General features: G+C 32.0%; 1 protein-coding gene across 1 annotated transcript; it reads right to left on the bottom strand.

Moving 5' to 3' along the window:
* Window positions 1-131: 131 nt before the first annotated feature.
* Window positions 132-23,631, bottom strand: LOC130903451 (probable methylmalonate-semialdehyde dehydrogenase [acylating], mitochondrial). The gene is made up of 7 exons (XM_057815555.1): window positions 23,513-23,631; window positions 12,340-12,703; window positions 5,787-6,067; window positions 4,654-4,828; window positions 4,284-4,531; window positions 1,974-2,246; window positions 132-450 (listed from the first exon to the last, which is right to left on the bottom strand). The coding sequence occupies exons 1-7, from the start codon at window positions 23,525-23,527 to the stop codon at window positions 253-255; spliced, it is 1,554 nt and encodes a 517-aa protein (XP_057671538.1). The 5' UTR covers window positions 23,528-23,631; the 3' UTR covers window positions 132-252.
* Between the last annotated feature and the right edge of the window lie 4,239 nt (window positions 23,632-27,870).

Below are 27,870 nucleotides of genomic sequence, written 5' to 3'. Positions count from 1 at the left end.
AAATTCCTAAGCGATCTTCAGAATATAGAATTCATTTGTCCATTCTGTTAGACGACATCGTATTATAAATAATAACATCTATCATTTTGAACATTTTATAATTTAAGTAGTGGAAATGAGAATTCAACTGGTATATTAACAATTTTTTATTAATTATAAAAATAGCATGTTTTAATAGGAACATTTTTAATAATTAAATGAGTTCAAAAACTTTGTATGAATTCAAATCTTTATTATCAACTTGTCCGTGTTTTAATTATGAACAGGCATTGACACAGACGTCCTGGATTCAACTTGTCCCTTTCTCCATAAGGACGTTACAGTCTTTGTTTGAGTGTAAAAGTTCAGTCCTTGTTTACCATAGAAATGCAAGTCACCGTGGAAACTTCCTCTCGAACCCGTGAAACTGAACATTGGTAAAGGAACTGGAATGGGAACGTTAACGCCAACCTGTTAATAAAAGTAATGTTTAATTCAATTCAATTAATTTTAAAATAAAACAAATTTCTCTTTCATATTATTTACTTTATACGAGCTCGTATTTATATTTTTTCGGAGAGTGCGACCATTAAAACTTAAGGCCGATTCATAAACTTGACTTTCCGTTTGCAGTTGTCGTTTGCGGGTGACGTTTACCGTTTGATGTCTATTAATAAACTTGACGTTGCTGCCGTTAACCTAAACATTTTTTTAATCTTTTTGACGTGTGTACTGCTTTTTATTTCCGTGATATGTTTGTTTTTTTGTTTGTAATTCGGTATTTATGGACGATATTACGAAAAATAGCGAAGAGAAATAGGTGAATACAAAAAACCACCACAAACAAACAGACAGAGGAATAACCTCAACATTACGCTCTAACATCATATGTCAAAATCACGCGACTAACGCAAACGGATGTAATTGGCTTTTTTTGTTTCTACGAACGGCAAACGGGAAAAGATAAATTCGTTTAATATTGAAAGTCACCTACGGCAGAACGATCGGCAAACGGTAACTATGAATGGTCTTATGCATTTCAATTTTTTTATGTTGTAACAGCAAACGTCAATGACAACGGCAAACGGAACGTCAAGTTTATGAATCGACCTTTACAATTAACGGCTGATTTGTGTTTAGTTTTAGTTAGCCCTGGGACAACCAAGATTGTGCTGCGGTTTATACTTTCTGTACCAAAACATTTTTGTGCCTAGTTCGTATACGAATTATGGAAAATAACGAAGAGAAAACAGGCAAATCCAAAAAACCACCATAAACAAACAGACAGAGGAATAACCTCAACATGACGCCCTAACATCATACGTCAAAATCACGACAAACGCAAACAGATGTAAATGGTGTTTTTATTTCTATTTTTATGGGTTCAAATTTGAGATGTTAATAAATTTCAAATGGAGATGAAAAAGTTGATATGAATAAAATTAGTTGTGTATAAACATTACAACTTTCTCCTGGTTCTTTTTCCATGAACCTGGCCACTTCTTAGCTTGATTTTCACGTATTATATCAACGAAATTTTCGTCGTTTATACACAATTTAATACGGCAACAAAAAACGGAAGCGGCACCATCGTTAAAACGTGATATAATAAGCGCTACCTGGTGGATTTCAAGATAATCGGTTTTGACAAATGCTGGCGAATGCAAATGACCAATTTTGCATCACATTCGAGTTTTTAACCCCTAAAACGCACAGATATGACCGACTTGATATGATTTTTATTTGCTAATGTGTGGGAATATTACTAAAGGGCTGAATACAATTAAAACAGTGATTTTCCGAAAATCAGACGACATATTATATTTGAAACTTTCCATTTAACATTCAAAATAGAATGAAACGTGAATTTAAGATGGATATTGGAATAAGATCGAAGCTAAAACATGAAATATGAATAATTTCAAGGACTATAATTCGAAGATATATTTTTCCTGAGCTTTGTATTTATATATAACATAAGAAAGATTATTTACCTGACCCACATCAGTTTCATGTATAAATTGTCTGGCATGACTTCCGTTCGTGGTCATTATAGCAGTTCCATTTCCGTATGGATTTGCATTAATTATTTGAATAGCCTCATCTAGAGTATTGGCAGAAATAACACATAAAACGGGACCAAATATTTCTTCTTTGTAACAATCTTGATCTGTTTTCACGTTTGTTAAAATTGTCGGTCCGACGAAGTTACCATTTGGATATTTTTCAACTTTAATGTTTCTTCCATCTAATACACATTTGGCTCCCTAAAATCAATTATAACAAAGAAATATTATACGTTTCATCAATATTACTAAATAATACAGTATCTAACATGAGCATACATTGTTAACTTTTTCCAAACAAATGTTAGAGCAAGTGCTCGTTAAGTTGATGGCGCAACGAGGCCACAACTCACAATTTGTGTCGTTAAAAAAAGAAACAATATTGTTACAAATCAGCTCGTGAAATGGCCCTATCCAGCTACAATGAAATTTTAAAATTCGGCGAATTCATGGGGCGCCTTTCATAAATGGCAGACGCGACTTCGATGTTTTCTCTTAGAACTTTTTTATTATAACAGGCGGTTTATTCACAGTATTTCTTTTAAATAATTTCTAGGAAAGTTTAACTATTTATTTGTTTCTTTTTGTTCTACTTTGTGGAACTTTATTTAGGTATATAAATGTTTTTGGCTGAATCTTTGGTGGCGTGCCAGTTGAATTCTTAAAATTTTTCATTTAAATTATTCTATTCAATAATCATTTTCATTATTTTTAATCATTGTTTGAATTCATGTTTTCCACTTTTGTTATGAGGTAACTTCGAATGGGATATCCGCTGTCACATACTAATAGATGCCTTCTAAAGTGTCTTCTCGAACTGCCATGTATTATCGAATATTGTCAGGTCAGCAGGTCAGCGGGTCAGGTGTAGTATAAAATGAAACAGTTTTTTTATATATTATATATTTTCCATTTTGCTTAATGACGTTTTTCTATCTTTCTTTCAGCTTCATGATACCACGCTCATAAGCTTTCAGGTCCTCCTCAGCAATAAACTGAGCTAGGTGCGATTGAAGTTCATCGTCATTTGTGAAAGTTTGACCATACAAAGATTTCTGCAAATTTCGAAATAAATGCTAATCAGTTGGTGCCAGATCATGGCTGTATGGAGGATGTGGCATCACTTCCCACCCAAGCTCCAATAGTTTTCCACGTGTTGTCAAAGATATGTGAGGCCTTTCATTATGATTGCTTCATCCAATTTTATCAATTTTTGACAGTAAACATCGGACTTGATCGTTTGGTTCCTTGGGAGTAGCTCAAAAAACACAACACCTTTGGAATCCTACCAAACTGACAGCATGAGTTTTTTTTTTGTTGTTTTTCAGTTTTCGATGTGGTTTGTGCTGGTTCATCGTATTTCCTTAATGATCTTTTTCGAATTATGTTATTGTATAGGACCCATTTTTCATCACCAGTGATGATTTTTTTCAAGAAAATCGAGAGGTACCCAAATATCAAGCTTCTTAACTAGCTTAAGATATTTTATGTGAATTTTAATTGTTGTATGCGATACATGTAGCCTCTTTGCATCCTCTCGAACATATGACGATCCTCTTCAATTACGACTTTGATTTGATCATCATCAACTTCAGTAAGCCGAACGTTGGTCATCTTTGAGGGAAAGACACGTGTGCTCTGTTAAGCAATCAGCACCATGAACTAGCGCAATCCATCTGTAGAAAAATAAAAACAAGAACGATACAAGGAAAGAATATAAGAAGTTCCAAGTTGAAATATATTTCTAAATATGAGGGAGAGTCTCTAAAAGTTTTGGGAAAACGAAGTATAGAGTTCAAGGAAATGGAAATTTCGACATAATAATTTATTTTGGAAGTGAAGTCACTATAATAGATATTGAAATGTTGGTTAAATTTTATTTTAATATTAGCGCAATCAAAAGCAAGAAGATTTGAAATATTTTAATTATTCATAATTAATAAATATTAATAATAAATAATATTAATAATTTGAAATTGTTTAACAAATGAGGAAAATCCGTTAAAGGAAGACAACAAAAAATGATTTTGGTGAACATTTAGTGTAGCAATATACATTAGAGTGGAAAAAAAGTGTTTTTTGGCAGTAAATTTTTCACAAAAAATGATGGTGAAAGTCTTTCTATTTGTTCTATAACTGACGAATAATCCTGATAAACAAAATTTCTAGCATTAAATTTCCTACAAGAGAAGAGTTGTGAATGGATTTTGAATATTTGATTTCTTAATTCTGATTCACCTGTTTTATACCAGCCTCAACAAGTCCTATAATTCTTTCTTTAGCATGTGGGCTTATTACAGGTCCTACATCTGTTCCTGGTTCATGTCCAGCATTAACTTTCAACTTTTTGGCTCTTTCTATCAAATCTGGTATCCATTGTTGAGCCTCACCTACTAAAATTGCAACACTTATAGCCATACATCTCTGCCCAGCTGCTCCAAACGCTGCACCAACTAGCTGATCTAACGCTGCCTCTTTATTGGCATCTAAAATTGAATCAATTGGTCTCAAAATAGTAATGAAAGAGAATTGAATGAAAACAAGAAAGTTGGATGAGATAGAGTAGATTTTATGATTCTAATTCGTTCCAAAGAAATTAAAAACATACCTGGTAAAATTACAGCGTGATTTTTAGCTCCCATGTTCGACTGTACTCTCTTTCCATTAGCTGTTCCTCGCGAATAAATATACTTACCAGCATTATCAGATCCAACGAAACTTATAGCTTTGATATCTTTGTTATCGCAAATGAAATCTACAGTTTTGTGAGCTCCATGGATAACCTGTAAATTTGGTTAGATTGAAAATTTGGTATATGAAATTTGTTTACCGGATAATGACAAATATGTTAAGGTATAACAACTTTTTGATTCATTTTCCATATATCTTGCTGCTCAACTAGATATGCTGCAGTCATCTTAGATTTGTTTCCTTTGAATGCCTTCATTAGAGCATGTATGGAGCACGAAAACCGCCAAACTAACTGGGCATCTAATCAAATAATGCTTTATCAAAACTAGTGTATGTTGCACAACTCATTATGTGAGAGAAGATGACGCGCCAGTGACAGTGAAAGTTTCACTGTCAGTGTTGAAGGTGTTATGTACATGAAAGTTGTGGCGGCCGAATTTCTCACTGAATATCTCTTTAACTCAATAATAAAATTTATTTATAGCAAAATTCCGGTTTATACCTGAACCTTTGAGAAGAATACATTTTAAAAAATTTGGATTGAGGGCTGTCCTTTCTTGTAATCCACTCTAACCGGTAGACCATCTGGCAAAAGCTCTTGGACTTGTCTATGATGATAAGGATGTAGCTGTTGCTTTCCAAGTATCCTTCAATTACTTGAAGAAGACGTATTTTTTAATAATTCATAAATTTATCATTACTAAGATATATATAGTTATACTAAGATACAAGGTCTGAAATAATCAGGATTGTTCTTATCCGAGTAAATGGTTCCAAATGGACCTTTATCAAGTAAAGCTATATGCTGACTACAGACCATCGAAGAAACTCCTAACAGCTCTTGTGATTTTTTGAAACCTCCTCTTTGAGTGCGAGACTATCCATGGATAAAGACTACGGTTCATACATTCAAGCTTCTTAAAAATAGGAGAGGTAATTTACGTTTTCTGATCAGTTTATAAAATCGTTGATTTAAAAACAATTAGATTCTACTGGATCATATTTTTCTATAATATATAGTGAAGAAAATATATGAAATCCATTACTTACATTAACTACCCCTGGAGGGCATCCAACTTCATTCAATAGCTCCATCAACAACATAGTCGCACCAGGATCTCTTTCAGAAGGCTTTATTACCATCGTGTTTCCAGCAATTAAGGCTAAAGGAAACATCCATAAAGGAATCATAGCAGGAAAGTTAAAAGGGCAGATACCAGCTGTTACCCCTAGAGGTAACTTATATGAAGTGACGTCCATATCTTTGGAAATACTTTGTAAGGATTCTCCTTGGAGAAGAGTTCCAGCAGAGCAGGCGTGTTCAACAACCTCTGAAATTTCAATTATATATATATATATATATATATATATATATATATATATATATATATATATATATATATATATATATACATTAGCGGCGTGAAGTGGAATCCCCCCATGTTAAAATTGCGGTTAAGGTGGCATCAGCGGTAAAGTGGAATCCAATATACAGATGCCAATTTGCAAATCGAAAAAAGATATTGCATTCGACTTGGAATTTCATCAGCTATCACATAAGGTAAAAATGGGCCGGAGTGCAATTTACACCATATTTGAATGGATTTTAAATTAAAGTTCACAGAGTTTCTTTTGTATGGCTCTGGTATCGCTTATTTGTATATGTAGGATTTAATGAACGGTCAGATTGGCATCCGTGTATATATTGACCATTTAGCGGACACTCTGGCTTCTGTATATCTATATTATTTGCACTCAGGCATCCGCACAACGTTGCCAATTCAACGGTTCATCTTAAAATGAAATATTATCGTTGTAATCATATCAGTTACTAGTATAAATCAAATTTTCCGTCGCACCAATGTTGCTCTTGATAATATTCTGTTTTTTCATCAACTGAGGCAACGTATCAAAACGTTATAAGTAATATGTCGATAATTTTCGTCTGTAAAAAAATCTAAAAATCATCTAATTCCAATAAAAATCTCTCAAGTGTTTATAGAAGATATGAGAATATCAGAAAATAATGGTTTTGGATGTTCATGTAAACGCTTATTGACGAATAATTGTTAATATCTTTTTTCCTCAAGTAATAAAGTGAACAAAAATGTTGATTATCCATTTTTGAACAAGTCAATGTGAAAAATTGAGAAAATTCTATTTTGCAAACCGAAGCTAACGTAACCTGACCAGGTGGCCGTGAGCGTGTATAATGATCGTTAGTGTTACATTATCTATGACATAAAATGTAATAATTAGATACTCAATGAATCAACAAAACAATGATTAGGTTCAGTTAGGTAAAAGTGAATTCTCAATATCATAACATCAAACTCTCCATGATTCAATATGAATCGCTTTGAATAATGAGTGAATCATTAATACAATAAAGACCAGTATATGGCAATCCTTATATCTATCAAAACAGTTTGAAGGATGTCTGATAACTTCATTTCTTGATTAAAATTATTGCTTTTAAGTAATACTTTTTGTTTTATATTAATTATGAATTATGCTCTCATTTCTTATTACAACAATAATATGAATTTGTGATGTTTTTTGAAAAGATAACCTCGACATCAGGTAATTTAAGTATGCTAAGGAATGTCAACAAACACTGAGACAAGAGAAACATAACTGCCCAAAATTGCATTCAAAGATTGTTCAGACATTAATTTAGTACTCTCCGCAAGACAATCACCGGCGATTTCATCACTTGAAACATCAATTTTCATATTATTTGAAATATTCATCTCAAGAGTTCCTAATATATTGTTTGCATCCTGTGGTTCATATTTTGTTTCAACTGGTGCTGCTTGTAGCAGCGAGGACTCAAACGTTGACATATCTGATACGGTGGACGAAGGAACATATTCGGATTCTGAAGTAAGAGATGGATCCGATATTGAAACTAAAACCAAATGTTATTTCAACAAGATTGGTAATGATAGAAATAATAATAATATTGTTGATGTACTGAGCCAATTTCTCAAAATTTTTTAGAAATACAGTCAATTCTCCAGTCCGAAACTGTTGATTGAATATTGATGCTAATTTTCAGACTGCTCCACGACCACCAGTGATTCTATCTTACTCAGAATGATTTGAATTATTTTTTATTATTTCCAACAGCAAGGTATGTTTTTGAAAAGTGAAATTCTACATGCATCATTCGTGCTAAGTTAGTGTCGAAGTATATTTTTTACAAATGCTAAAAATTCAGCGAAAATATGTTTTCAGTCACAAGAGACAGAAACGTCAACTATCGTCTCCAGTACTTATCCCTCTTATAATATATAGTATTGACGACTTCAAATTATCAATGGAAAAGAAGGAGTCGTTTTTATATTGAAAATGCATTTCTGAACTTTTATTTATTAAAAAGGAGATTACAAGTGTGGAAATACCGTGAGATTTAAAAACAATTTATTATTAGTTTGACATTACTCGTTAATCATTTAGATTTGTCTGTAAGTCATTTTGCACTTTCCTGGCTAATACCACGCCGAACATTGAATTACATCCACAATGAAGAGCGTGATGCCGATCGACCGACAATCGAGACAGACATCTCAATGTTTCGCAATTGCAAGGAGAGAGGTATAGCCACCGACTAGTTTCGACCTTGTTATGATCTCATCAGGATGGCATAATACTCTCTCGTCTGGTACCCCTAAACCAGACTGAAAATTACGATGATACCCTTTGCTTGGATAAAATTCCCACCAATATGAGAGTCCCAAAGAATCAGTTACAGCTTATTGCAATTACAAAGACACGATAAAATTATTCTGAGGAGAGAACTTCTTGCAAAAAATAGCAGCTGTGTTACTCGGTAACGAGTGGACAATTCATGAAAGTAGATATGCGAACAGTCACAAATTTACATTATTTGTTCTACAACAAATTTTCATTTCGCAGTCAGACTAGGTGGTCTGTAAACGTAGATGGGAGCATTCCAAGTGGATTCGTAATAGGACCCTATTTTATTGAAAAATCGGCAAATGTATAGAGTTTCAAGTCGTTTACCGCTACTTCTTAAGGCTTATCAATCTCAAAGGAGTTATCCTTTTTCGAAAGTGAAACTCCATTTTTCTTCTTTAAATGGCGTCGAATAGCTTGATGCATTTATATCAGCATATTATAAAAATCAGCTAGACACAGCAAGTATCATTAAGGGCCCTAATCAAATGGTTCATAGGTGGAAGTTTCATAAACAACATTTAAATAGTACAAAAACTATACAGTTCAGAGTTTTTAGGTTTCGGTATAAGTTATGGGCCAATTCAATCTAAAAGAAGAGCCACATTGTTCAAATTTGGCAGAATGAAATACAGGATGACTCAAAAATGTGAAACTGTTGTAGAGAGTTTGTTGTTCTTCTGTACATGTATATACTTTTCAAAACGAGGTTCGAGTTTTATCAAATCTTTAAGTTGGAGTGGGCCTAAAAACCTTTATCTACGACAGAATATTTGGGTTGTGCGTTTCAAAGTACAGAAGGTGGTGACCTGCATACGACTTTCACGAGGAACTAGTGGAATACCGTTTATGGAATATGAAAAAATATTTCTTGTTACGATGGCAAATTGCAACAAATTGAAATCTAAGATACAAAATGTCTCATGTGAAAAATTCAACTTTGTTCTAATAAGACGTTATTGAACAATTGTAATCAATTTCAAAACATGCTGAATTTGTATTCAAATACATTCAAAAAAATTGAAAATGAACAGCTGTTCAAAAGTTGAAGATATTTAGATAGAGTTAAGAATATTTATTTAATCAGATTTTAAAAGCTGAAACAAAATTTTATGGTACAAGAGAATATATTTGTTAACTGTTGAATACCAAAAATCATAAAATCGGTTCTCATCTCTTTGAATAATGAAAATTAGATAAAGTGCTGAAATAAAAGAATAAAACAAAGGAATTCTTCAAAGGATTTAATGAAAAGGAATGTTTCAACAACAGCTAATATTCAGGTCGAGGATCATGCTCGCCAATGGTATTTTATCCATTTTATCCCAAGCATGCTCTATGGCATTCCCATCTCTTTTGAAATCACTCAATCTGGATGTGGTCTCGCATATCATTATTAAAGAACTACCCATCTTTGTATTAGCATCACGGATTCTTCTTTCATCTTTAAGATCAATAAACCAATGAAAATTCTTCTTCCTACGATTTTTTAAGCATAACGAAGATTTGCAGTTGGATAACTATCATCAATATTGTTTGTTTGGGTCCTTTTTCGTCTGTCTGTGTTTAGCCCGCTTGTAATAGCCCGAGGAGACTCTTTAATAGTTATTTTTTTCTTAGTATTATCAAAATCAGCCAAAAAATTTGTTCAGCTATTCAAGATTTTTATAAAATAAAAAAATAAAAATAAGCAATTCTGGATGCAGGTTGCTTATCATAGATGACAAAAATGGAATAGAGAAATTTCCAAAAAACAGCACCAAAATAAAACTAACGTTTATTCTGAGACATCGATAACAGAAGGGTTTCTGTGATCTACCATATTGGTGACTCTGAAATAATGTCGAGTTTGTTAGTTTTTTAATCAACTCTTAAATGTTCGGAGAGTTTTGAATGTTGCTTCGAATAGTCAGTAAAAAATTAGATTTGAATTGGCACCTTTTGCTTATAAGCTTCAATACGGATCTCTGAATATGATCACAATTTTAAACTAAAATGGTTAATTTTTTGGTTCGTCCCAAACATACTTGCGACATGTAGCGATACGTTCGAATAAATAATAATCAAATTATGCTCAAACAACTCATAGAAATGGATATATGTAAATTAAGACCAAGAAAGCAAAATGCATTTAAATCACCATACACTTTGGCGTAACCAATACGTTGATTCTAAATATATTTTTTAAGATGCCACTTCCTCCGTTACAAGTATAACATTCAGATACGGCCATCAAATCTGCAGAATGAAAGTTATTTAATAAACTCAAATATATCTATTTCAACGTTGCCAAATTATCAAGCTGCTAACCTGTCCGTTGAATATATTTTGCAAATATACATTGGTGTATATTGAAGGATTCCTGGCTATACCGTAAAAGTACCGACGCCAATTTGACCGCTGGATCTATATATATATATATATATATATATATATATATATATATATATATATATATATATATATATATATATATATATATATTCAGATATATATATATATATATATATATATATATATATATCTGAAGTTTCGTATTCTTTATCAATTTCCACAATTCCATCAAAGGTGAAGTAAGCAGATCATCCTTAAGTTTTCAATTTTGATTCCCACAGAGTGAAGCTGAACCTAGTATATATATATATATATATATATATATATATATATATATATATATCTGCTTACTTCACCTTTGATGGAATTGTGGAAATTGATAAAGAATACGAAACTTCAGATAACAATTAAGATATTAATAAAGTGTGTGTCAAATTGATCAAGTTTGAACAATAAGCACGCAAAAATGCTTCTTTGAATGCTACTGAAAATAAATCTAATGTATTTGATAGCGAATCATGGTTTTCTACTCATTAAGTTCGTTGAAATTGGCTAACAAAAAGGGATTTCCAGAGTACTGTTTCAAACAACGAGAGGTTTAAAATGTATGATGTCAAAATAGAATATTTTACAGGGCCGTTTTTGTATACAGTTCCACAACAGTTATAGTGAATAAGCTTTGTAAGATTTCTTTAAGCTCCAAGTGAGTTTGGAAACTCCGTACTCCAAATTACTTCTGTACAGAAAGATGAAAATCACTCTTTGCTAGGTCGGAACTGTATGGTGGGTGCTCAAAAATGTCCATTTGAAATTGCTGAAGGTTACAAGAGTGCTATGGGAACGAGCATTGTCGTAGTTTGGAACAATTTTGGAAGTTATCCTAGTTCTTCTGCATCAATTGTTGATCTATGTGAAAACTCTACCAGTAACAAACCTTTTTGGTCACAAAAAACAGTTGCCATAATTTTGCCATTGTTATGATTGTCGTCTCGTTTCGGGCGTGTAATGCAGAACTCAGTTCTCATCTTCGTCCTAATGGATGGGAAAAAAACTCTTTCAGTATCGTAGGGGTCAAGAAATTCCAATCGATAATTCACTTATGGTGAGCCTTTTAGTTTTCCTAACCGCTCGGTTAACACTCTAATCAATGTTGTCTGTAGCGAAACTTGCATGCTTGACCCCCCTTTAACGTGAATATCAGCTTTTAAATTTTCGACACCATCCACTCGATGCATTCCTCAATGAATTTCCTGTCTGCAAGAAACAAATAACAGCTCGTAATTCATACTCGGTGGGAGAGTCCATAGCGACAGCCACGTTTATGTGAATGCATCTCAACGAGAAATGATCTGTTGGAATCGTCAGTGACACAGCGTTTGAGCAGAGGTGGCCACACCAATCACCTGCTGTATTTCTGGACATCATACTGTGCGATTGGAGATTGAATAAATAAGAATAACCGCTCAATTGTCTAATGTAGTTGGTGTATGTGAAGCAATTTAATATTTTGAATGCCTCAAATACGTAGGTTGTTAATTTTATGATAAATATCAAAACCAATACTCACGCAATCCTCTTATCACGTCTCCTTCGGCGTCTATTAATGTTTTCCCTTGTTCTAATGTTATATTTTGAGCTAATTTCTTAATATCTCTTCTAATTACTGCTTGAAGTTTCAGCATCAACTGTTGCCTGGTTAATACTGATGTTTGTTTCCAGCTCTCATAAGCGTTTTTAGATGATTCAACTGCTGCTTCCATTTCGCTAGTGGTACTTTTAGGAACTTTAGTAACTAAATTATTAGTGGCAGGATCATGGAGGTCTATCCATTCTGTAGTTTTTGAATCGACAAAGTTACCGTCAATGAATAGTTTCGTAGTAGGAGCTACGTTCGAGTAATTACGACGTAAAATGTTGGTAACTGGTGTTGCCTGAAAACGGAATATTAATTAACCCCCTCTTAAATGAAAAGGCAATAACAATCGTCTGCTATTTGACTGCTATCCACAAGTTTATGATTGATGGGAAGCTTGATTCTACAACCAAAAGAGTTGAAAAAATTTACGAAGATATTGATCAAAAGTTCTAGGTGCAATTGGTACATTATAGAGAAAATCGACAGTTGAACTTAAGTTCTACCATACCACTTTCTACCCTAGTATATCGGTAGTGACTAACTAGCTGTTTCACAACCCTTTAGTTCCATTGTACAGTAATCTTCATCATTTTCAAATACCCACTTGGCGTGAAAGTTTGTTTATTTAGCAAACTGAAATCAGTAAGCTTTCAGTCAATTTACTATTATTTATCATCTAAATTCAGCTTTTTAAAATTATGATTCTCCATGTATTAACATGTAAACGTCTGTTTTTAACAAAAACTGAGTCAATCCAATTGATATTGAAATAGAAACTTACGTTTTACCATCTGTATCCTGAAGGGATACATTGCCAATCAAGTTGTATATAATTTCGTACCTACTCATACCTATACATGGAAATATTGCATCGGGATATTCGGTAATAGAATTTGCAAGTGGTCAGGCTATTCGTCTAATTGAAAGCAGTTATCACATGTGCCTCAAAAACAGTCAAAGAATAATAAACAAATCATCCAGTACTTGCAAGTTTCAACTTCAACTCACTCATTGACAAAATATTATTATGAGCTTGTATAAAGTGAAAAATAACCCTAAGATGGATGTACACGGCAATTGTGAAACTAATCATCACATATGGGGCAGTGGTTTGGGGTACTAGAACTAGTCTAAATACCACCAGGAATAGAACAATCTGTACAAAGGTACAAAGACTGCTTATGGGTCATGGAATTTAGCCCAACAGCTGCCCAAGAAGTGATTCTGAATCTTCAACCTATTCACACAGTATTGGAAAGCGTGGCAGAGAAAACATCGCGGAATAATCTAAGAAAACCCGTTCCTGAATAATGAACAATCCAGGACACGCCTTAGGATGTTGCATAGAAAAAGTTCACCTTCATAAGAAATTGTAAAAGCAAGTGGGATTAAAACACCATACAAGAAATGAACAGATATTCCAAGCAGGAGATAGAACTGGAATAGGAGTGTACGGGCCCAGAACCAAACAGTCTGAAAGTCTGGGCAAGCATTTTTCAGGCAGAAATCTATGCAATTCAAAAATGTGTTCAGTTCAATCGCAAACAGGAGATTATCATCTTGTCCGATAGTCAAGCAGTTATTAGAGCTCTATAAGCTTCAATATCATAAAATCCAAACTTGTTTGGGATTGCGTACAAAAATTAAACGAGCTAGGCAAGAAAAATAAAATGGATCCGAGACACACGAATTTAAATGTATTCACAGAGCGCCTGTACAATATTGGAGGAACTTATGTGTTCGAGGTCCTTTTGCTAGACACGACGGTAGGTGTTAATAACGAAGCAGACTGATAATTTATATAAAAAATGCGCAACTTCATACCTACTCATAAATAATATTTTAGTTTAGATAGAAGATGAATTCTGTTCGTATTATGACCAGAATTTCTTTGTTAAATAATTCAGAATCAGATATTTGTCGAAATGTCTAGACATGACATTCTGATTTTTGTTGTAGTAAGAAATAAAGAAAAATTAGATGAATTATCTTGATTTTATTTCTCTTTTGGATAAGAAATCAGTTCAAAAAATAGGTTTAAATTAATTTAATTTAATTAATTAAATTTAACCCAATCAATGACAACTTGGGGTATATAGATTAGCAAGACTAATCGACGAATCCAAATATTTAAAAAAAAACATGGTTTTCGTCTCGAATTCATTCGAATTTATAAAACATTTTTTAACCTTTGCTTGAACCATATCAGATTAACATTTTTCTGTTATTAATACAATCGACTATTAATATTAATGATATATTTTTTTGAATTGAGAAAAATGTAATCGAATCGTTTTCTATTTAATTATGAAAATCATTTAGTAGTTTATTTTTTGTAAAGACATTTATATAGGAACGAGATAATTATTAACATTTTCCATATGATAGTAATATTTAGAAAACTGCTTGATGATTTAACAAGTAATATATTCATTTGTACATCAAATCATAATATTTTTTGCTCTCAGTAAGTGCATTATTATGTAATTTAACCTCAGATGAATTATTTTATGCCCATGCGGGCATTAAGGTATCAAAAACGGTGGGGTACGAGAAGCGCACATGCATCGAGCGCTCAGGCACATTTAGAAAAAATTTCGTGCATCTAGCGCATCAAATCAGAAAGATGAATGAGCAAATGTTCAATATAATATGAAATATTGGACAAAAATTATTTTTTCCCAAGAATGAGTGAATTTTTTAAATTTGGTTCTACATAATTAAAAAATTTTTCCACTAAAAAGCCTTTTAATTCAAGAATAGTTAGATTGCGTTAGGTTAGGTTAGATTACGTTACGTTAGGTTAGGTTAGGTTAGGTTATGAGACTATGACTATAAACGCATTGATTAGAAAGTATTAACTCTTTATTACTCTGTTGTTAACTCTTTTATAATTTTTCTTCTTTAATTTAGAGTAATAAACATTTCAAGCTAAATACATGGATTTATACCTACAAACGTGCGCTCAATTCATCTGCGCTCGATGCACGCATTCTCAAAAACAGTTCACGATGAACTTATTTTTAAATGAAAAAATATAAATTATATTTTAACATATTTATATACGTTTATAAATTCTTTGGTTGTATGTATTAAGCTGAATTCACTGTAGCAATGGTTGACTCATTATTCCTTGTTCTAGTCCCAGGACGATGCGAAATCCGGATGATTTTTTTAGTTGGTACAACTTCCAAGTTCCAACTTTTAATCACTCTCATAATTTGTGAAAATAACTAATTTCAATATCTCGTTAAAAATAAATCATTAAAGTAAATTAACAGTTCAGTTTCATTGCAACGACAATGATAATGTCGATGTAAATATGAAAAATTTTAGTATAAAGTTAAATTTATCATTCAAAACGAACTGGTATGACATAAAAGTTTGTATATACCATGAGTTAAATAACTTAAATCACAACTTTGTAGAAACTATTCGTTAATATGAAATATAAATAAATTAATTGGTTTCAATAATCTGACAACTGTTCTCGTTGGATGTCAAGATTAAGAACACACTATGCGTGTTTATGCTGTCTTAAATACTAATCCTATCGTATACAAAAACTTTAATTAATTATATTTATAGTCGTTAGAACCACATCAATACAAAAATGAAGGGAACTGATTTGATAAGTTAATGGAACTTCAAGTGTCTCAGAGACATTTGGAATCGCTTAATTACGATGTTGATTCCCGTCAGGTGTCCGTCAGTTCACAATAAATTCCCGAGCATGAGGCTTTGAAAGACTGTTACCTGCTATTTGTTATGGCATTCTAAAACCATGGTTAGGTCCAGTATGTAATGGGTGGGCAACTAAAAACAGGAACGAATTATATCACAGCGTCAGGGGAAAAAAATAAAACGAATTGACCTGGAAAAAAACCGTGGAAATTATTTTCAGAATTTCAGTTCCCCCATTTTCAAAATTTTACGCATTTTTCATTTGATAGAGTTTAGTGTATCTCTTCAAATATAAAGTAGTGGAGACTGAAAAAATGCCTTAAAATCTGGTTCTGCTTAGCTTTAATAAATTTGATGTTGTTTCAAAGAGTTTTTGTCTAGTAATACAAATCGTTAGCAAAAAATTGAAGTATACTTTTTAAAAGTAAACTAAATCTTTTTTCTGTTTCGACATATCTCAAGAAATGTGTCAATATCAAAATTTTTCTTCAAACGTCTGTTGCCCCTAAAAAAACAGAGATTCTGAAGTGGAAACCTCTTTATCCATGTCAATTCGCATACAACTACTATCTACTAGAACAGCAGAAATGAAAGTAGGGCAAGACACCATTTCAATCACTGCAAATAGGGGATGCCCACAAGGGAAAGTCGGGGATGCGAGTTATGTGGAGTTTAGTAGTAGACGAACTCCAGGATATCCAATCGACATAGTCAACTACACAAAAGGAAGTTTTAAAAATACACTATGTGGCATAGTTCACAGAGAAAACAAATATACAAAAAGGTGGTGTCGATCGATGGGGTTAAACGTCAATCCGAACCTGCCATTAAATGGTAAACGATGGATCAGACATAACTGGAATAGGAGTGTAGGGCCCAGAACCAAACACTCTGGAAGTGTGGACATCGCACCAAGCATTTCTTAAGCAGAAATCTATGTAATTGAAAATTGTGTCCAGTTCAATCTATTAACAAACTCGTTTAGGTTTGCCTCTTAGACACTTGAAGTTCCACTTATCAAATTACTCGCCCTTATTTTTGTATTGACGTGGTTCTAATGACCATAAATAGTTTTCACAAAGTTGTGAATCAAGTTATTTAGCTCACATAACTCATAGATAAATCTTACCAATGAATAACAAAAAGAATTGGTCAATCTAAGGACGGTGGTGATTGCAAATGTTACTTAACATATTAATTAGATTACAAAATTTTATCAAATTACCTACCTATTAAGATAGTAAAACATTATCAAATTTATTTGAGGATTATGTATTAAATCAAAGGTTATCAGCTAATGTACACATACAGAACAATAAATATGAAAGATACAACAGTATCCATTTTTTATCCAAATTATGATACGTTTTAGTTAAAATAATGATAAAACAGTTTTTCATATAACAAACTAATAATTTTTTACCATAAGTAGAGTCCCTACTAAATACTAAAAAGTGTCAACTCCTTTTCTTTATCAATTTACAGGGTGATTTGTGAAATTGACCATGAATTCTAATTGGCTATGGTGTTTACACAGCTAATTTGATTTTTTAAATTTTTTCATAATTTAGTTCACTAATATCAAGCAGTCGTCAGGTATTAGCTAAAATTCCATGATCGGTTTTTAGTCGCGTCAATGAATACATAAAACAGGCAATCTTCAGAAGTACTCAAGAACAGATCCGATCTTGATTTTTTTTTACATTTTGTTTTTTTATATTCTTTAAAATCAGAAACCTCGTGGAGTGGGGACGGAACTATTTATCTTGTTCAAACAATATCTGTGATATTTATGCACAAACAAAATTTCTACTATACAATATCCATTAAAAACTTGTAAATATATTAATGAATGTTATAAACAATTACCTATTAGTTTGTTCTGTGTGGTAATGATATGGAATTAATTTTTGGACCAAAATATAAATTTTTTATTGACCATAGAAAATTCATTATTTTATATACAAAAAAAGTACATTTAATTTTCATTCCCATTTCGCGTTTCGGAGACTGCTTCATCTTCTTCAAGTGGTAGGTGGTTACTGCAGTCATTTCCACTGCAAACTATGCAAGCTGGTGAGCAATGAAGACCACTTTTTCTGCAGCCACACGCTGAACCGCATCCTGTTTTGCAAGAGCGAAATATCAATTTTAAAACGTTGTCAGGTGTTGCTGGTTGTGTCATTTTGATTGGTTTTAAATAATTCTCTATTCGCCAACCCCATTCTTCAGGTGGTATCAATGAATTACTTTTCCATTGCTGAACTTGTAAGTAGACTCTTTTAATATGTTGTTTTGCTGCATTTTTTGTCGGAGGTAAAGAATTAAGTTGTACGCTTTTATTTTTTGAAGCTAATGCTATGAAACGTTTATATCGCAGTTCATTCAAGCATTTAGCAGTTTTAGCACCATACATTGTTAGAATACAATCAATACCATCATTAAAAAGCACTTCTTCATTTTGCTCTTCAGCCATAAAATTTTCAGCTGCTATAGAAAGCGGATGTAGTATCACATCCAGTGAAGGCATGAATAAAAAACAGATGGTTTTTTTAATATTTGGATATTTCTCTAATATTGTTTTTGTTAAGTAAACTCGTTGCAAGATATTATTTTTTAGTGGTTTAAAAAAAAACATTTCTTTATCATCAGGTGCTAAAGCCATCAATAAAACTAACACATCAATATCTTCAGCTACAACAACTACTTGAAGAGAGAAACAATCTATAGCAGATTGCACAATTAATCGATCAGCATCACTTTCGGCTTGACTCCACTCAATATTATTTTCGCCTAGTTTTTTGCAGAGAATATTAATGAACCTATTTCTATTTTTGCTATTACCTAAAAGTTACTCTTTCGTCGTGTTTAAAGGCATGTCTTCTTCAAATAAATAATCAATGGAAGTATTACCGATATATCTATGATTTCTCTCAGACACTATAGTTCCATTATTACCATTTCCATCAAATACAACTTTAACATTAGTGCCATAATTATTACGTAAATATCTAATATACTGTTAAGAAATATCTGTAAATTTTTTATTTTTTTCCCATTTTTATCTATGAAGTAACATATCACCATCAATCTCAGACCTTGAATTCTTTCATCAGGTAGGGACTACCTAAACAACAAAAAGGTCAATTTGTATTGTACGAATAGTACCTATACCTCACAAAACTTTCTAATGCAACGTTAAATATTATACAGGGTGATTCATTAAGAATGTCCAATCTCTGAACTGTAGATTCTAGACCTCAAAATATGATGATTCTGCTCAACATGCCTTATGCAAATATTGTTAGTTTCCGAGATACTGGGGGTGTTCAAAGTTTAAATTTAAATTTTGATTTTCGCAATAATTTTTTATGTTTTCACAATTTCTTTTTGAAAATTGGCAATTTTACATTTTTTGGCATGAGGAATAATAATTTGCACTCTAATTTAACATTGCTAATAGAGGGCGCTAGTTACACTTGTTTGTGTTAAATCAAAGTAAACTTTTTTTGGGCTAAACTTACAACTAAAATAATAAAAAATATTAAAAAGCGTTAAATTCTACAAAAAAAGTTACCTTTCTTTGATTCGTGTAACTCAATCGGTTATCGAGTTATTTACTTCTATAAAGTTCAATAAATTTTAATTTTTTCATAAAAAAATTTTATTATTCCTTAAATATGTAGCAATAACAAATTTGTAAAAAAAATAAAAAACTTCAAAGCAAATGCTCAAAATGCCCACCATTTACTTCAATACACTTTATGATCCGCTTTCGTAAAGATCTCTTAATATCAAATAATCCTTGTCTATTATTTTTAATTACATCCGCGGCTTCTTCTATTTTCCGTCGCAGTTGTGGAAGAGAAGTGATTTTTCTTTGTAAACTAATGCCTTCATTTGCGACCAAATTGAAAAATCCAAAGGATTTAAATCAGGACCTCTGGGTGGCCAAGCAAACTCACTTCCACGACCAATCCATCGATGCGGAAACTGTTCGTTTAAGTATTGACAAAATTGTAAAGAGTAATCCGTCCGTTCAAAAACCACATATTTTGTCTTAAAGCGAGAGGTATATCCTCTAGTAATTCGTGTAAATGTTCTTGAAGAAAATCTAAATAAAGAGGTCCATTTAAATTGGTTGGCAGATCAAAAGGACCTATTAAATACCCACATACTACACCACACCAAATGTTAACCTTAAACTCGTGCTGAAAATGTGTTTCCCTCATAGCATGTGGATTTTCAGAATCCCACAAATGATTATTTTCATAATTAAATATTCCTCGTCTGGTAAATGTTGCCTCAGCAGTAGAAAGAATTGTATCCAGAAAATCTGGGTTAACATTTTGTTTATCTTATCTTTATATATATAAGAAGCCGCGGATGTAATTAAAAATAATAGACAATGATTATTTGATATTAAGAGATCTTTACGAAAGCGGATCATAAAGTGTATTGAAGTAAATGGTGGGCATTTTGAACATTTGCTTTGAAGTTTTTTATTTTTGCTTACAAATTTGTTATTGTTACATATTTAAGGAATAATAAAATTTTTTTATGAAAAAATTAAAATTTATTGAACTTTATAGAAGCAAATAACTCGATAACCGATCGAGTTACACGAATCAAAGAAGAGTAACTTTTTTTGTAGAATTTAACGCTTTTTAATATTTTTTTATTATTTTAGTTGTAAGTTTAGCCCAAAAAAGTTTACTTTGATTTAACACAAACAAGTGTAACTAGCGCCCTCTATTAGCAATGTTAAATTAGAGTGCAAATTATTATTCCTCGTGCCAAAAAACGTAAAATTGCCAATTCTTGAAGGAGAAATTGTGGAAACATAAAAAATTATTGCGAAAATCAAAATTTAAATTTAAACTTTGAACACCCCCAGTATCTCGGAAACTAGCAATATTTGCATAAGGCATGTTGAGCAGAATCATCATATTTTGAGGTCTAGAATCTACAGTTCAGAGATTGGACATACTTAATGAATCACCCTGTATATATGTATGTTGTTACGAATGCATTGGTTCTTTAGCTAAATAATTCTATTTAGAAAATTGGTGAAGAAAAACGCCATCACATGACTTGACATATATATATTAGTGAAAAAAAAAACGAACATCGAAAATAATATTAAGAAAAATATACTAAAGAGATCCTCGTCCACATATGTGTAAGCAAAAAGAAGTATTTGTAGCGTATGCAGGTAACACATGTTTTTTCTTATTTTGATATTAAATTATTGTTAAAAACTTTCTTGTAACAACTATTTGCTACAATAAGATTAATATATGGAGATTTTTTTACAAAAAAATAGAGACCAAACTGAATTTTTTATATAAATGTCGTTGATATTGTTTATACAATATAAATAGTTCCGTCCCCGCTCTAAGAGGTTCCTGATTTTAAATAATATAAAAAAAGCAAATTAAAAAAAAAATTCATCAAAATCGGAGCTGTTTTTGAGGACTTCCGAAGCAAAGGCTTCATTGACGCAACTATTTGGACAAATCAATTTAGTGATTCGTATTGACTGTTGCATCCTGTATGTTTTAAACGCAATAAGTGATTTTCAAACTACATAATTAACCAATAAAAATGATGTATGCGATAGATTGATCACATTTTTATTCAATTTTTAATGAACGATTACATCTTACAAAAAATAGAGCAACCATGTTATAAATGTCAAGATCAAGATCAAGTAGAATCGATTTTTCGAGACTGCTGAACCCAAATGTGATCGAGTAATTTGTTATAAACAATTTAGTTGTGTATAAAACTATAAATCTAGAACAAAGAGAGATATGAAGGAAGGTTTGAAATAGAAAAAATTTGGTCTGAAAAGATCTAGTTTTCGTCAATATATTGCAAAATTAGTTGTTTATGAAGCTATAAATCTTAAACAAAGGGAGATATAAAAAAAAGTTTGTAATGAAAACAATTTGGTCTAAAGATTTATCAAAAAAGTTTGCACGGTTTTTCGTGAAAAATCAATATTTGAAAAGTTATCATCAATAAAATACAAAATTATTACAAAATTGACTTCTTCGATTGTATCCGATATATCAAAATAGTACCCTCAAGCTCATTCTATGTTTTGAACAATTTTTTTCTAATTCAACCATTTAAATCACCAATAATTCCACATTTGCAAGGAAAATTATACTAAATTTGATATCTATAAATTTTGACAGGTTTTATTGTCAAAATTATACAAACTAGTACTTCTCAAGCTCGTTCTATGGTTTTTTTATTACATTATAATCTTTTTCCTTTTCTTAATTCATCCAAAACTTTAAATATCAAGTTATATGTCAGATTAAAACGTTATGTGACAAGTAAAAACGCCAATTATCATGTCAAAAGTCACTTCAAAACGTCACATGTCACAAATCATGATTAAACGCAACATTTCCCACTAAAATGACACATGTCATTCCAAAACTTTTCATTTTGCGTTAAAAAGACACGTGTCACAACAAAATGTCACATGACAGCTTAAAATGTAGCATGGTACGTTAAAAAGTTACATATCACGTTTCTTTTATTAGCGAGTTAAAATATTATGACACGTGAAAACGCCAATTGTCACGTCAAACGTCACTCCAAAACGTCCATGAACGTTCAAAATGTACAAATTTTCATGTAAAAAAGCACCGTAATTTGTTTATAAGTGTTTTAAGGGTATATAAATTTACATCAACAAAATTTTACGTGATAATAAATTCCAACCATACTAAGTAACGTTGATTCAGGAGTTGTCAGATGACGTGAATAGATTGCAGACTTAACGTTGGAAAAATGTTCGATCAAAACGATCAAAATTTTTTAAATAATGGAAACGTTAATCGTCATACTTGTAGATGCCGGTCACGTATCAATCCTCGTTGAATGCGTGAATCCCACACCCAATATCCCGAAAAACTGAAGCCGTATCACAAGATCCTTGTACACAATAATTTATAAAAATCGTACAAGTCGTTTCCGAGATAATTGAGGCGTTCGAAATATAAAACTCACTCTGTATATTATATTATATATTTAACGAAGGCGTATAAGTTATTTATAGTTTATATTTATTAGTTATACTTGAAAATTATGCTTCAATAAATTATTTCGAAATGAAAATATTGGTAAAAGTGTTAACAGCTGATATGGGATTTTTTCCACAACTATGAGTGAATGCAATCATTTTATTCGTATGATCTAAATTAAAATAAACTAAAATGTTTTTCTTCGTCCACAAATACATTCATCAATTGTCTCAAATTACCTGATAATAATTAAAATAATTCTCGCTTTATTTTATTTCAATTTGTGGTATTAATAAAATATAGTGAACACGAGTCAGTTGTTTTTCCAAATATCGACCTTGACTATTGAAAATACGTTTTTGTAATGTACTTACAGCTGACCTAATCATAACGAAGCCGGTTAGTTTATCACTCACGAGCAACTGAATGTGAGCGGAGTGGGAAACGATCTGATACAACTTGAATAGAGCTGCGCGATTCGGTTCGCACCTTACAACCTTCAATAGTATCACAACTAGTTTTTCATAACTCAATAATACAAAATCTTTTATGAAATAGCTGGTCAACAAGGAATTATTGGAACTGAATTAAAACAATTCAACAATATTACTATGAATGTTGAGTAGGTACACTCAAATTAATAAAAGTATAGTCATGAATGTATATGGTATATGCAAATTATTGATATTTTGTGAGAACGTATTTTGACATAAGCAGAATAGAATAAACTAAAACTATTTTGTATATATTGGGTCTCAAACTGAATTATTCAAAAATCTTTTCGTTTTTGGTATATCTCGATTCATTGTTATGTCCCTCAGCAGGGTCTTTATAATGTCTAAGAGTAGTAAAAAAATACTAACAAAAATACGAAGGTTCAAAAGCGAACCTTTTCAAATCAAATTTAGAAAAGTGAATCCTCATTTACATCGAACACAGATGAGTTTGACACAACTAGACTTCAAATTCGATGTTCAAATTGGAACGAATATCGGATGTTCGATACACACGACCTGAACAATCCTATTGACTGCGCCAAATATGTTATACGATAAAGGAGAAATCCTTTTCAAAAATTACCAAATCGAATGATAATATTGAATTAGTTTTGCGCTGTCGAGTTTATCCGATGGAGGGCTGAGGTTATCTTGCAGATTTCTTAGAGTTTCTTAAAATCCAAGAGTTCCCGGTAATAAAATAAATAGTACTACTTTGATAATGCTTCATGTACTATAACGAACAGCTGATCCTCGAAAAAACTAGGCGATGTGGGTCCTAATTCTCGAATTTGTTTGAACTGGAACAGTTCTTCAATAGACTGTTGAACGATTCCAATAATCTTGAATTTTCATTGTGCACAGGCCGATTTTTGTAACCGACTAGATTCGATTGTCTCAGTGAACCCTTAAAGTAAATATCGGATGCTCAAGACACACGACCTGAACAATCCTATTGAACTGCGCCAAATATGTTATACGATAAAGGATAAATCCTTTTCAAAAATTACAAAATCGAATGATATTATTGAATTAGTTTTGCGCTGTCGAGTTTATTCGATGGAAGGCTGAGGTTATCTTGGAGATTCCTTAGAGTTTCTTAAAATCCAAGAGATCCCGGTAATAAAATAAATAGTACTACTTTGATAATGCTTCATGTACTATAACGAACAGCTGATCCTCGAAAAAACTAGGCGATGTTGGTTCTAATTCTCGAATTTGTATGAACTGGAACAGTCCTTCAATAGACTGTTGAACGATTCCAATAATCTTGAATTTTCATTGTGCACTGTCCGGTTTTGGTAACCGACTAGATTCGATTGTCTCAGTGAACCCTTAAAGTGAATATCGGATGTTCAAGACACACGACCTGAACAATCCTATTGAACTGCGCCAAATATGTTATACGATAAAGGATAAATCCTTTTCAAAAATTACAAAATCGAATGATATTATTGAATTAGTTTTGCGCTGTCGAGTTTATCCGATAGAAGGGGTTATCTTGGAGATTCCTGTATGTAATCGATAAAGGAGAAGTCCGTTTCAAAAATTTCATTCACTAATTCAAACTATCAATTAACTATCCCCACAATGTTTGTTCGGTACTAAAATACTTCGATTAAAATTAATGCAAAAAATAGTATTTGATATTTTATTAATTTATATTTAATATCTACAATGGCATTATCTTTTCTTAAATGGTCGTACGGGGTAGGGATGACATAATTCACTTTCAACATGCCAAAATTTATTAAGTGTATTTCCCTTAGTGATCGAACAAAGTTTCACCAAAATGAAATTTATTTCTTCTTTGGTGGATAATTACTTTGACAGTAATTAGGTATTTCTTTTAAAAGTTTCCATAATGTGCTCCGATTCAGTTCAGGGAAATTATTATCATCTTCGATCTTGACAATAACTTTGTCTATTGTCGGAAATTCTTTTCTAAAAAAAAACGCATGTCTTTCTGTCAAATTCTGTTTGAAAATTCTTTAATAACTCTGTAAATCGTAAATTTTCCAACACAAAGCGTATATTACTAGCTAATTTCACTTTGCGATCAATACTTTCACATAAATTTTACATAAATGTTTGTAAATGATTTGAAACGATTGAATATTAATGTTTTTCCATATTTAGATCATGCAATAACTCACGTTGATTCTTCAAGGTAATTAATAATGAACGTTGAAATTTCACATATTTATTATACTTATTTTTATATGTATTTATTGATATAAATTAAAAGATAAGAAACAAAACTTTACTTTTCTAACACAACATTGTTTAAATGACGATCTTCACGTTGATGGCACTCCTCAAACCGTTTGCGTACTTTTTGAAGAAGTGTTGAGGAATAATCTTGATCTTGCTCTTAAGATAACCCCACAAGAAAAAATCAGGTGAGGTCAAGTCAGTGCTTCGAGGTGGCCATTCGATATCACCTTTTCATGAAATCACCTTTTCTGTGAACAACTCGTGCAATGCAGAAAAAGAGTTGTTAGTGGTGTGGCTCCATCGTGTTGGAACCATGTCAGCCTGTAGAAGTTACAGTTACTGCATGTCGTCTGTTATCATATCATAGAGCCCAATAATACATTTCGCCGACATAGAGACTCACACGGTGATTTTCATGCTATGAACGCCCAAAAAAACGACCCCGCTCAGCGATTTGTTTGCTTCTTACTCACTCTTTAAATAGTTGAATCGTTTTGAAACACCCTGAATTTATATAGGTTACATTCAATTGATAATAAGAGAGAGAACGGTTTAAATCAGCATTTCGCGAAATCACACTTGATATAAATATATTTAATTGAAATAATATGAGACCACAATTGATGTTTTTCTCTTGGAAGTAGAAAATACCAAATTGGTTCAAAGATGAAAAGACTTTCAATAAATTCTTAATTTTTATAACTAAGATTGTTAAAGCGTGATGCAATTAATTCATATCAATTTCTTGATGGTTCTGCGGTCAACAGTCAGTCTCGGAAATAACTCCAAGTTGTTTAAAAAATTAAAAAGTATTCAAAGTATTGAGATAGAATAGAGAAAATGGGATAGTTGAAATGTTATCAATTCGTAATGGTTTACGAAAATAAAAAATTAGAAACAATTGATCAATTGCTTCCTATTTCAGTTTTTAGTTTTGTTCATTTAAGATTAATAATTGTTTTTTATTTTCGTTGATTTGCTATGACACTATTTGATTCGCCTAGATCTTTGATGATATTTCATTTCTATTTGATATAGTTATTGATAGAATATTAGATATTCTCAATGTCTCAATAATGTCAATTAATACAAATATGTTAGAACGGTTATTGAGCTAAACTTAGCTGGAGTCTCAAATCAATTTAGTTAATCAATTTGGCTATTACAAGGATGGTTTTAATATGGCTATAAAAATTCTATTATGAAGTTACAGAGCTGAAATTTTTAGCAGCTTTGCTAGATAGTGTCCACTCCTCCGGAAGCTTTAAGAAGTCTTTTTCGGCTTGTCTCATAACCATTGTCATTGGTCAACAAGAGGCTTTATCATTTCTATTTTGCGGTGCTACCTTACCAACAGAAGTCAGCTTGTAAGGGTTGATACAACGATGTCTTCTTGCAAGCCAATATAATGTGTAGTGCCCAAGGATCAGTACTAGGCCCTATTTTGTATCTTCTGTTTATAAACGACATCAATGGTAAAATATGTCTATTTGCAGAAGACACTAGCTTCTCTTGGATCAACCCTGACCTCACGTCACTTCATAGGACCATATCTAGTGACCTAATCACCCTTAAATCAAGGTATGATTCTAATCTTTCTAATCTGTCTCAACCTTTTTTAAAATTGAAGTTTCATCATTTAAAAATACTTTGATGCTATTTTTATCAAATAATACTATCATTGACGTCGTTGAAACTGTAAAATTTTTAGGACTTGTTGTGGACAATTCCTCTGGTCTTGGACTAAAATCAGTTTCCAAAGAACTAAACTTATCCACCCCTTTAACAGTTCATTATGCCCTTATTGAGTCGCATCTCCGATAAGTCCTTCTCTTCTGGGGTACTTGTGGAGTTACTCAATTTGAGCTGTTAGATATTTACTCGAACTAAACAGCTGGGTTCACTGCAGGGATTTTTTCAAAAGATTAGAAATTCTGACGTTATTCATCTTTGAATCCGTTTTCCTAATTCGTAAGTACGCTTCTCCAATTTCAGAAAAGTTGTTGGCTATGGACTAA

This window comes from Diorhabda carinulata, chromosome 2 (genome assembly GCF_026250575.1).
Source record: "Diorhabda carinulata isolate Delta chromosome 2, icDioCari1.1, whole genome shotgun sequence".
Classification (NCBI taxonomy): Eukaryota; Metazoa; Arthropoda; class Insecta; order Coleoptera; family Chrysomelidae; genus Diorhabda; species Diorhabda carinulata.
The sequence above is the reverse complement of the archived record's forward strand: the minus strand, read 5'-3'. Positions and strand labels throughout refer to the sequence as shown.